The sequence below is a fragment of the Mytilus galloprovincialis genome, chromosome 5, assembly GCF_965363235.1.
Source record: "Mytilus galloprovincialis chromosome 5, xbMytGall1.hap1.1, whole genome shotgun sequence".
NCBI classification, from domain to species: Eukaryota; Metazoa; Mollusca; class Bivalvia; order Mytilida; family Mytilidae; genus Mytilus; species Mytilus galloprovincialis.
Genome location: NC_134842.1, coordinates 52,766,866 through 52,780,104, shown reverse-complemented (window position 1 = coordinate 52,780,104; position 13,239 = coordinate 52,766,866). Strand labels below are relative to the sequence as shown.

Genomic DNA, 13,239 nt, shown 5'->3' with positions numbered 1-13,239 from the left:
TATAGATAAATGGACTCACTATTTAAGTCCACATTAAGCTAGTACTTTTACACTGACAGCAGTAATCTCAAAAACTTTGAAAATGTTTATTTTTTATGCTGTGTAAAACTGCAAAAATCCAGAAATGGTGAAAGGATTTGTTTGCAATAAGATGTCCAGATACGTGAAGTAACTGTGACCATACAGAATTTCAAATTGTAAAATGTAAAAATTGAATAAGATAATAATAATATTTTCTACAATTTTATTCGAATTTTTCAGTGTTTTCAAGATTATATAAGAAGCAGACCACTTACATCTTATGACCCTGAACACCATCAAGGTTATTGGAGGTTGTTAACAGTTCGTTCATGTCTCCTTGGTGATCTGATGTTAACGGTAGACTTCCATCCACAACAGCTAACTAAGGTAAATTTTGATAAAACACTTCACTGTGCTTGCTTCCCTTTACCTATATCACACAACAAAGATTACTAAACACTGAGCAACACAAATCCAACCAAATCATGGGGGGGGTGATCTCAGGTGCGGTAGAATGGTTCTTTGATCAAACTTTGTTCTTCGTTTTCTGTGACAGCAACTACAAGTCATAGGTATTAACATGATACCAAGATTCATTCAGGTCCGGTTATGCTATAATATGTGACAAGTTTTCAATTCTCTGATATTTTTCTTCCTGTATGTTGAATACTTGTATTGCATGAAGTTGATAATTGTTATATTTTAAACCATTTAGACTGCCATTGACGAAGAAAAGAATAAACTTCAAGAATTTTTCACGTCTGGGGATGGTAAAGGCTGTAAAGTTAGCAGTATTTACTGGAGAACATACAGTAGTGTGTAAGTTTACTACATTTCTCCCCAACTTTTGTCAATATAAACACTATGACAGTAGTATTAGTAATGTAGTGTGTAAGTTAACTACATGCCTTCCTAACTTGTTTGCCGTTTTCCTTAGAGTTCATTTTTTTTTGTTATTTACTTTTTTACTCTAAACATTCACCATCCATTTAAATTGCATCTAGGGTTGCTTTTTTTGTAATTATTTTATTTTTCAAGATGAAACATGTGAAATTACATAATACAGTATTAGACACAAGTATAAAAAGTTAAATAACACTTGTAAGATCAATTAATTCATAATGGTATAATAAGATATAAATATTACAATTGATTTTGTTAATTTAAAGCTGCTTCTAACATTTGCCACTTCTGATCCATTTTAATTTTTTGTGTAGGGGTTAAGAAACATACAGAGTATTTTTCTATTTTGATCCAATACTTTAAATATTCTATCCCACTATATTTTGTGGGCAATACGCTCTTACATCTACATTTGTATATATAGTATTTAAGTAACAACAAAATATTATTAACTGTTTTACTGTTGACAAAATCCTCAGACACACCTAAAATGACCTCTTTTGCACTAAAAGGCAAGAAGATGTCATAATTTCTAATCCAATCTATAATGGAAAACCAGAAGTTTTGTGTTACATTACATTCCCAAAAAATGTGAAAAATATTTTCTCTAAATTCTGAACAAAATGTACAAAGTTCAGTTTCTTTTAATTTACATTTATATAAAAAGGTATTACATGGTAAAATCTTATGAACAATCTTAAATTGAAAATTTTGTAAAAACGAATTTCTTGTTATAATGAAGGGCATGGAATAATTAGCATTCCAATCTTCAATCTGTATATTTAAGTCTATTTCCCATTTGTTACGGGAAGATAGTGATAATACTTTATTATCCTCCAGAAATAAATTATAGAAAAATTTACAAGATTTTGGTTCTTTTTTAACTTTATCTACTAATTTATTTTCAATATTATCAAGTTTAGAACTACCTTCTATCCTACTTTTCCATCTATTTGGAATAGCACTTAAAATACCATAAAACTCTACAAAATTAGTCTTAATATTATACTTTTTCTCAAATTCTTCATATGAGAATAATGTATTATTATCTGACACCAGATCATTGATAAAAAAATATACAATTTTCAATATTTTGATGTTTGGATTTAGCCATATGGACTGGGCCAGAATATCGGTATTGTTTTCAACTTTCAACTTATTTTTCAATTTTGAAAAATTTACCATGATATCATGCCAAAAGGGATTGACTTTTTTTGCTAAATAAAGCAATCCTTCCTTACTTAAATGTAAAATTTTGTCCCCCCCCCCCCCAAATTTTTGTATATAACTAAGCAGCAAAACTTTCCAAGGAGAATAATTTTGGGGGTCTAGTAATTTATACAGCCAAGACATTTTTACACTATAACAAAAATAGTAAATATTAGGCATCTTAAGACCGCCATCACAGTGTTTGGACATAACCACTATTCTTTTCACTTTATCTGGTTTTCCTTTCCATAAAAAATTGAAAAATATATTTTGAATCTCCTTCAAAATCCCATCTGGGGGGGGGGGGGGGGGGGGTGGGGTTAGAAAGGACAGTCAGAACTTGAACCAAAATGGGAAGTGCTAAAGTTTTAATAACAACCACCCTCCCAATATATGTTAGTTCTCTATAAGCCCAAGTATTAAGAAGTGACTTGATACTGTTTACCTTGGCTGTAAAATTACATAGCGTCTTATCCCTTTTAGCAAGCTCAAACCATATACCTAATAGTTTGAACCTCCCAGAAAGGTTCCAAACTAGATTTTTTTCTGGCAAAAGTTTTTCCATACTACCCTTTTTTGACCCAATCCATATGGCCTCAGTTTTGTCAACATTACACCTAAGTCCAGCACATTCTGAAAATTTATCAAACAAATTGAGACATCTAGGGTTGCTGCCAATTATGAACTTAGTCAAATATACTACTAATAATAGCCTGTATGCCTACACAAATAAAAGAACACTAAAAAAAAGTGACATATTGAAAATATTAACATTACTACACTCTCCTCTCTAAGAACATATATTATGCAGTTACTTTGGTTTGATTTTAATTTTGCTTTATTTAATAATTTTTATCTTTTTCTAATTAGGGATTTAATGGATAGGGTTTACAGAATAGAGTATAAAAGGCAAAATGTACAGAAAAATCAACCAAAAAGATTAAGTACAGATAAAAGTAGAGTAAACAAAGAATAAAGAATAATTGGGTGCTTAAAAATAAAGGATAGAGAATGGTGGGCAAAAATTATAAAAAAGGGGAAAAAAGACCTAAAGTATTTTAGAATACCCCAATTCAGACCCTCATACAAGCAAATGTGAAAATTGCATGTTGGTTATATGTTTTAAACTTTTTTATGTTTATTTTTACAGACAAACTGGTTCCCATGAAGCTGAGTATGAACATGTTATTGGTAGTAAGGTATAGATTTGACATGGATATAATGGAAGCAAGTCATTTCGTACCTTGACCATTTCATACCCAAATTTACTATTTTGTACCCAATGTTCAACATTTCGCACACGATAATATCCATTTTGTACCCTATAGACCAAATGCATCTACCATTTCGTACCTCATTGACTTGATACATGTTAGCTATTTCGTATCATATTGTTATGTTATTTAAAATATAACATATTAAATAAAATTATCCATCTAGACATAACAATTTTATAAAGACCGATGATTTTTTTGATTAAGCAGCACTTGAAAACTTCAATATTTATAATTACACTTTAAGTCTGTTTTTATGCCCCACCTACGATAGTAGAGGGGCATTATGTTTTCTGGTATGTGCCTCCGTTCGTCTGTCCGCTTCAGGTTAAAGTTTTTGGTCAAGGTAGTTTTTGAAAAAGTTGAAGTCCAATCAACTTGAAACTTAGTACACTTGTTTCCCATGATATGATCTTTCTAATTTTAATGCCAAATTATAGTTTTGACCCCAATTTCATGGTCCACTGAACATAAAAAATGATAGTGCGAAGTTCAGGTTAAAGTTTTTGGTCAAGGTAGTTTTTGATGAAGTTAAAGTTACATCAACTTGAAACTTAGTACGCATGTTCCCTATGATATGATCTTTCTAATTTTAATTCCAAATTAAAGTTTTGACCCCAATTTCACAGTCCACTGAACATAGAAAATAATAGTGCGAGTGGGGCATTCGTGTACTATGGACACATTCTTGTTTTTTATTATTCGTGATTGAGTAATTGTTCATTAAGGGCATGTGGAGTATAAGTCTATGAAACAGTTTTCAAAAAAGACACTTAACATATAAATATGAAATGGCATACATAATAATCTTCAATGAGGTCAAAATGGTATTACATAGAAATCTTCCATGAGGTTCAAAATGGCATACATAATAATCTTCAATGAGGTCAAAATGGTATTACATAGAAATCTTCCATGAGGTTCAAAATGGCATACATAATAATCTTCAATGAGGTCAAAATGGTATTACATAATAATCTTCAATGAGGTCAAAATGGCATACATAATTATCTTCAATGAGGTCAAAATGGTATTACATAATAATCTTCAATGAGGTCAAAATGGTATTACATAATATTCTTCAATGAGGTCAAAATGGCATACATAATAATCTTCAATGAGGTCAAAATGGCATACATAATAATCTTCCATGAGGTACGAAATGGCATACATAATAATCTTCCATGAGGTACGAAATAGCATACATAATAATATTCCATGAGGTACGAAATGGCATAGATAATAATATTCCATAAGGTACGAAATGGCATACATAATAATATTCCATGAGGTACGAAATGGTCAAGGTACGAAATGGTCAGGATACGAAATGGTTTTTGCCAGGATACGAAATGGGGGGTACAAAATGGTTAGGGTACGAAATGACTATAATCCGATATAATTATTTACAAAAAGTCTTAACATTAATATTATTATTATAGTTATACCCCACTTAAGGAGGTAGGCTTAATGTTGCATTCTCGTTGTTTATACATCTGCCCAATTGCTAGTTGCGTTCAATCATATTTTATTGTTCAAATTCAAAATGACAAACGGATCAGACAAAAGTTTTACAACTTAGCAACATCTACGTCAAAAAGGGACCATCCATCTGTCTGTCTAATAATAGTTTTCATCACACTTTTCTCTGATGGGTCAATATTCCTAATGCTACTCAAATAGAGGAACACAAAGTTGTGCATAAACAAAAAATCTCTGTGTAGTGATATTGGACATGTTTCTATTTTTAACATCTAACTGAGCTTAACCATTTGTGTTGATTTGGAAAGCAGAGGACCATAGAATAAATGTGTAAAAACTATGGAGCTATTAAACATATACAAAGTATTAAATTTTCAAGAACATATTGTGTGTAAAAAGGATTTTTTTTACCACAAGGAGCCATATCACAAAAGAATTTTGGGCTATATGCTTATTTAAGGAAAAGTGAATCACACTGAAAATTTAACCAGATATGTGAAAATGTCTCAGCTTGAGAATGAGTCGTCATACATATCCAAGTTTACAATATGGACTGAGCTACAGAAGAAAATGATATGGGAAATCAATTGTGCATACTGACCCAGATACCTTAAACAATAGGACTTGACAAACACATTTTTATGCCCCACCTACGATAGTAGAGGGGCATTATGTTTTCTGGTCTGTGCGTCCGTTCGTCCGTTCGTTCGTCCGTTCGTTCGTCCGTCTGTCCCGCTTCAGGTTAAAGTTTTTGGTCGAGGTAGTTTTTGATGAAGTTGAAGTCCAATCGACTTCAAACTTGGTACACATGTTCCCTATGATATGATCTTTCTAATTTTAATGCCAAATTAGAGATTTTACCCCAATTTTACGGTTCACTGATAGAAAATGATAGTGCAAATTTCAGGTTAAAGTTTTTGGCTTCAGGTTAAAGTTTTTGGTCAAGGTAGTTTTTGATGAAGTTGAAGTCCAATCAACTTGAAACTTAGTATACATGTGCCCTATGATATGATCTTTCTAATTTAAATGCCAAATTAGAGTTTTGACCCCAATTTTACGGTTCACTGAACATAGAAAATGATAGTGCAAATTTCAGGTTAAAGTTTTTGGCTTCAGGTTAAAGTTTTTGGTCAAGGTAGTTTTTGATAAAGTTGAAGTCCAATCAACTTGAAACTTAGTATACATGTGCCCTATGATATGATCTTTCTAATTTAAATGCCAAATTAGAGTTTTGACCCCAATTTTACGGTTCACTGAACATAGAAAATGATAGTGCAAATTTCAGGTTAAAGTTTTTGGCTTCAGGTTAAAGTTTTTGGTCAAGGTAGTTTTTGATGAAGTTTAAGTCCAATCAACTTGAAACTTAGTATACATGTGCCCTATGATATGATCTTTCTAATTTAAATGCCAAATTAGAGTTTTGACCCCAATTTTACGGTTCACTGAACATAGAAAATGATAGTGCAAATTTCAGGTTAAAGTTTTTGGTCAAGGTAGTTTTTGATAAAGTAGAAGTCCAATCAACTTGAAACTTAGTATACATGTTCCCTTTGATAAGATCATTCTAATTTTAATGCCAAATTAGAGAATTTATTCCAATTTCACAGTCCTTTAAACATAGAAAATGATAGTGTGAGTGGGGCATCCGTGTACTGTGGACACATTCTTGTTTATGCTTGAAAAAATGTTCTCATGAATTGTTTGAACAAATCAACAATATGATTTAAAGTGCAAAATTCTTATCAGATGTGTAGATTTGACCTACACCTAAAAGGATAATGCATTGATAGAGAAAAGAAAAAAAAAACAACCAGCAAAAATATACATGTTTACAGTATAGTACTTTTCAAATGATTTTCATTACACATGCAATATTTATAGAATATAAAAAAACACATTTCTATAAGCATCTATCAATTTAATGTTATGTTCTATTTTGCAGTACATTGAAGAGAAATTGTTTGATTTGAAATTTAGAGTTTCACCAGATGCTTTCTTTCAAGGTATGTTTAAATCACATTTATGGTCTTCTAATAGCATGCTGACTTCAGGTACAGGTAGTTATGCTTTCACAAGGTATTGCATTTCTTGTTAGGGCAAACCAGGAAATCAATGAAAATCCTCTTGAAAAACAATATTTTCTGTATTTTCTGAGTATTTAATTTTATGGAATTTGATGTGACTGTCATACAAGTGAGAGGTTTAGCTAGCTATAAAACCCAAGTTCAATCCACCATTTTCTACATAAGAAAAAACCTGTAACAAGTCAGGAATATGACAGTTGTTATACATTTGTTTGATGTGTTTGAACTTTTGATTTTGCAATTTTATTTGGGACTTTCCTTTTTGAATTTTCCTTGGAGGTCTGTATTTTTGTGATTTTACATGAATTTGTTTGTTTATATAAATTTAAATGTTTTCATTGATTTTACCTATTTATGTTGATTTTCATTGTGTGGATTCTTGATTTTGTTGTTTTTTCAAAGTCTACTAGCCTTTTTATTCTTTGTTGATTACTTGAATTATTCATAGTCCAATTACTACAAAAATAACAAAAAATTATCCAGGAATACCAATGAATGCATAGTAATAAAAATAATTAAAATTTACTTTAACATTACAAAATTGAGATCATTTTATATTTCAGTAAATACATTAGGAGCAGAGGTTCTATACAGTCAGGTTGCTGATTGGTGCAATGCTTCACCAACCACAACTGTTTTAGATATTTGCTGCGGAACTGGTACTATTGGAATTTCAATGGCAAATGTAAGATTAATATTATATTGTGACATTAATGAAAGCATGTAACTGTAAATTTAGAATGTTTTGATTATTGTAATTTTGGACAATGGATAGAAATTTTAAGTGAACTATTGCAATTACCTGTTAGGTCAATTAAGAAATAACAATTATGAAATAACAATTAAGGAAATTCTATACAAATAATACCACATATTAAAATGAGTTTCTATTTAGAGACTTACCCTTAGAAATTGATCATTATGCAATAAAAACGTTGCAAACTTTCTTGAATTTACAATGCAGATGCTAAATGTTTAAACAAAAAGCATATCATTGATTCGAAAAATATCTATATATGAACTAGCTGTTGAAGATGATACTTATTTAATATTTATATATTGTAGAAAGTAGATCAAGTTATTGAGATAGAGTTATGTGAACAAGCTGTTGAAGATGATACTTATTTATTTATAGATTGTAGAAAGTTGATCAAGTTATTGGGATAGAGTTATGTGAACAAGCTGTTGAAGATGATAGTAATTTGTTTATATATTGTAGAAAGTTGATCAAGTTATTGGGATAGAGTTATGTGAACAAGCTGTTGAAGATGCAAAGCAGAATGCAAAATTAAATGGTATGGATCTTAAATGGCACATCATGTGGAATAAATAATCCATAAATCTTTTCATAGTTTATGTCTGCATATTTTAAAATCCAATTCATCATGTCTCCAGCTATATGGTTCCAATAAGCATGATAAGGTTTTATGTTGGAATAACTTTCAAATGCTAAATGTTTTTTTATTCGTTGGTTTGATTTCGACATATCAACTTGATATTCATATTCTGAATAAATACTATGATACTCTTTACTCAAATAGATATTTTTCTTAATGTGGTAATTTTGTTATAATTAAGTTATTTTTTTAATGTAAAAATTATAAATTAGAATTTTGGGTATTTTTTTGTTAACAAAGCCCAAGTTTTAACCAAAGGGAAATAATCCATATTTTGTTTTAACTTCATGCACACATTTAACAATTGAAATTTCAATAAATGAATACATTTTGAATCAGTATTTTTATGATACCTATAGTGGACATATATTCCAACTTTTCAATAAACATAATCTTAAAATGAGCTTGTTGCTCCCTTATTCAATGTAATAAACTAAGTGAACAAAAAATCTCTTAAAATAAAATAATTATTTCTGTTTGCAGGTATATATAATTGTAGATATCAATGTGGGAAAGCTGAAGATTTGATTACACGTGTCATGAAATCATTACATACAAAAGATGTGGTAGCCATATTGGATCCACCACGAGCAGGCATACGTAAGTCATAATTTGACCTAAGGTCAAGGCCTTAAACTTCAGATCCAAAGCATACTGTAAATAGTTATCAAAAGTACCAGGATTATAATTTTATACGCCAGATGCGCGTTTCGTCTACATAAGACTCATCAGTGACGCTCAGATCAAAATAGTTAAAAAAGCCAAATAAATACAAAGTTGAAGAGCATTGAGGACCCAAAATTCCAAAAAGTTGTGCCAAATACGGCTAAGGTAATCTACTCTGTAATAATAGTGATTGTTTTTGGGCACTGAAATAGGCATCATACTTTTATAAAAAAGATGTCAAATGTTTATACTATAAATACATTTTACTTTCTTAAATGGGGATATACTGTTTCTAATGAGTCTAGAACAACAGTCACTCTCAAAGGATATAAGCACCAAAGAAAAATCCTAATGTACTATTAATGCAAACATAATCAGGGGTGGATCCAGCCATTTGAAAAAAAGGGGGGGGGGGTCCTAACCTAGGACAAAGAGGGGGGGCTGTTCCAACTACATGTTCCCATTCAAATGCATTGATTGTCCCCCCATATATCCGCGCCTGCAACATCAAATGTTTTACCTTATATCTACCATAATTATGTTGTTTTCAAATTATTTTCTGAATTGCTGAATAGCTGTTGAATGCAAATACTTTATATTGATATAGGAAGATGTGGTATGAGTGCCAATGAGACAACTCTCCATCCAAATAACAATTTATACAAGTAAACCATTATAGGTCAAGGTATGGCCTTCAACAAGGAGCCTTGGCTCATACTGAACAACAAGCTATAAAGGGCCCCAAAATTACTTTTATTACCGTTCAAACGGGAAAACCAGAGGTCTAATCTATATAAAAAAAAAAACGAGAAACAAGAAACACTTATAAATTTAATCTGTTTGAAGAAACAATTTGATAAATAGCATCTTTTGTCAAATTCAAAGTATAGGAAAATCTTTTTTATTTATTGATTTAAACATGAAGTAAGTTTTTAAGGAAATTATTTTTAAGTCTATTCATGAAATAATTACATTAGATGTATGTTTCATTATAATACTTTATTCTGATTGGCTAACTGCAATCTTGTGTTATTCCTTAATCATATTCATTTCAAAATAAATTGTAACATTCATGATGACACATGCTTTTACAATAAAGTGCACAGGTAAATAAAAGAAAAAAACTTGATAGTAATGGTATTTTCATGATCATAGCAAAAAATGTAATTATAATAATTGAATGCTTCTTTTAGTAACTTCATAGGGTTGTAAAAGCTTTGACCAAGTGTACATTTTTAGAACAAAGCGTTTTTGCCTTTCATACAAAATGTACTTCGGTCAATGCTTTTACACTCCAATAAAGTTACAAAAAGAAGCATTCAATTCTTGAATGTTTAGAGCACTTAAATTCTATTGAAATTTGTTGATTGAAGGTAATTGTATAAAGGAGCCCTGAACAAATATTGGAAATTATCAATAATAGTTTTATGCATGGTAGGGTTAATGCTAAAATGTCTCCACTCTTAAACATTTATTTCTGTAACAATCCTTGAAAAAGGGGTTAAAGCATACTCTGAAATGTCCAATATTCACAGCTAACAGAAAAAAAATGAGAATAAAAATAGAATGATTTTAACAGTCTTGGTGTTTCTCTTTGTTAAATGTCACACTGTAACATGGAAAACCAGTTGTTTACGTTCATGCCATATGATGAACAATTTATATGTATCTATTTATTTTAACTTAAGTTTTATATATTCCTGGACATCATTAAAAAGGAATATTAGATGATGTTTCATTTATTGATTGATTCGTTGATTGAATGATTGATTGGTAACATTGGTTTTTGGATTGGTAATTAAATAAATAATAATAACTTTTATTGCAATTAAAAAAATAAAATTGGGACAAATTTTAACATATACTTAGTTTCAAGAACTGGGGCTTACATTCAATCTATACTTATTGCTGCTACTATGAACCATTAAGGAAGTTGGCACAGTTTGCTAAATAAACATGAGAAAAGTGTTTAAAATGTACACTGGCAACACCTACAGCCACTTAATGACAATAATGACAAGTCTATAAATTTAATTATTGAAATGCTCTGTCAATTACATGATTTTTAATATTTCCTTTTTTTTTTTTTTTTTTTTTATTTTAAACCTGCAAATTTGTTTTTTTAGCCAGTATTTTAAAAAGAATATTGATGAAACAGTTAAATGCAATTTTTAAATGGTTATAAGTAAACATGTTTATAACTTTGTAATATATTTTTACAGTGTCTCATAAGTTGATTTGTTTGGCTGGGTGACAGTTGATTATTTTGATTATTGTATAAGTTTTACTGTATATTGTTCAGCTCTTAATCAATATGTGACACTTTAATAAAATAATTTATTTATTTATTTATTTATTCGTTTACAGTTGAAAAAAATTGAAAACTTGAAGTCACAAAAATGTTTGTTTACTTTTATGTACTTAAGATAAAAACTACCTTTACGAGCTATTACACTTTGATTTGATTTTTCATTTAACTGCAGATACTTATGTTTATTTCTTTTTTAATTGTAGATCCTAAAGTGATTCATGCAATCAGAAAATGTCCAGTTTTGACCAAATTAATATATGTGTCATGTAGTCCTAGATCAGCAACTAATAACTTTGTAGAGTAAGTAACTTATGTTTTTTTTATGATTTCCTTTATCCTTAGAAAGTCATTGTTATATCTTTTCTTATTATCATATACTTAGACTAAATAACATCTGATTTTTACTGTATAATAAAAGCATTAAATTAACGTAAATTTCAAATTTTTTGAATTGGTGCTTAGCGGGCTGATATGAAAAGTTTATCACATGCCTCTCCGTGATGTTATCACATGGCATTCCGGTGATACTCAGCAAATTTCATGAAATACACATCACAATGCTATGTTTTGGGTGAAAAAAAAAAATACAAAGTAGTGTGCAAAACAATTATTTGGATACTGGAAAGTATAATGTGTAAAATAATAATAATAAAGTTTTAAACATAATTTAGAAAGTTACTTTAAAATAGATTGATTTTCTAAATAGTGTTCATTATGTATATTGTTGAATTTTTTTTTTTTGTCGATTCGTTGATATGAAAATATTTTTCTTCTTTGATGAGGCATATGATAGAAACATTTCATATTGAATGCACTAAAGTTCGGGTCCAATGTCCGTGAACGTTTCACTCTTTGAAGTTCTATTTGGGAACCACGTAAAATGATCAATATATGAATCTGTTATTTTTCTCCATTATTGAAGCATATGATAAAAAAGATCATTACATGTCATTTTCATATCGCCTGTATTATAAGCCCTCGAGCCCTTGGGCTGATATTGAACCTAGGGCTGATAATACAGGCAATATGAAAAATGCTATGTAATAATCTGATAATATTGAAATTAAACTGATGACATAAATGTCCTTAAAATATATTGTACAAGCAATGAAATCTTACTTTAACTTCCAAAAGAGCAAAATTTAACACCTGCAATGTAGTTCATCAGGTATATGTAAATTTCTGGTTTCATTGACAGATGTTAATGTAATTGGTAATTAGCAACTATGTTAATAACTGTTTTCCTTTTTAAAGAATGAAGCTAATGTTTGTTACAGTTGAGTTTGATATAATTTCAGTTTGATGAAAAATCCTTCCAAGAAGACAAAAGGAATGCCATACAAGCCAGTGAAAGCTATTCCTGTTGATCTGTTCCCTTATACTAAACATTGTGAGATGGTCATTTTATTTGAACGTAAACTTCCTGAACCAGAAGCAGACGACAGTTCATAGAAATTTTTATTAAAAAACATGTCATTTTAAAATTTGTTTGTATTAAGTTTAGCAGAAACCACTCAAACTACTCATGCTACTGTGGATTAACTTTAATATTTGGTATACTAATGTTCATGGATTTAAGGTGGTACCTAACACTACAGGGAGGTTACTCTGTAAAGTCAGCTAAACGTTTTAATTACGTTGTGTTGTAAAAGGAATATTAAGCTTCTCAATGATCAAAATTGGTGTTTGTTAAATTGCTATTTAACCAGTGTAATTTTTCTGACAAAACGGTTGGTTCAAAATTTTTGAAATTTTTATATTTTTGTTAAAGGGTCAAAGTAAATACTTGACAAAATTTTATGAAAATTAAACGAGCCAAATTAATTTTAGTGAAAGTGTTGGGTACCACCTTAAAAAAAAATAATTTCAAATTCAAATATTTTATTACACTA

General features: G+C 29.9%; 1 protein-coding gene across 3 annotated transcripts in view; it reads left to right on the top strand.

Moving 5' to 3' along the window:
* LOC143076020 (tRNA (uracil-5-)-methyltransferase homolog A-like) overlaps window positions 1-12,831 on the top strand; it is a 39,257-nt gene extending 26,426 nt beyond the window's left edge. For all 3 annotated transcript variants that reach the window (XM_076251632.1, XM_076251631.1, XM_076251630.1), the window contains exons 14-22: window positions 262-408; window positions 737-840; window positions 3,284-3,332; window positions 6,832-6,892; window positions 7,537-7,658; window positions 8,193-8,268; window positions 8,854-8,970; window positions 11,551-11,647; window positions 12,646-12,831. In XM_076251632.1, the coding sequence (XP_076107747.1) occupies window positions 262-408; window positions 737-840; window positions 3,284-3,332; window positions 6,832-6,892; window positions 7,537-7,658; window positions 8,193-8,268; window positions 8,854-8,970; window positions 11,551-11,647; window positions 12,646-12,799 (927 nt within the window). In that variant the 3' untranslated portion in view covers window positions 12,800-12,831. The remainder of the gene's footprint in view (window positions 1-261; window positions 409-736; window positions 841-3,283; window positions 3,333-6,831; window positions 6,893-7,536; window positions 7,659-8,192; window positions 8,269-8,853; window positions 8,971-11,550; window positions 11,648-12,645) is intronic.
* The last annotated feature ends 408 nt before the right edge of the window (window positions 12,832-13,239 follow it).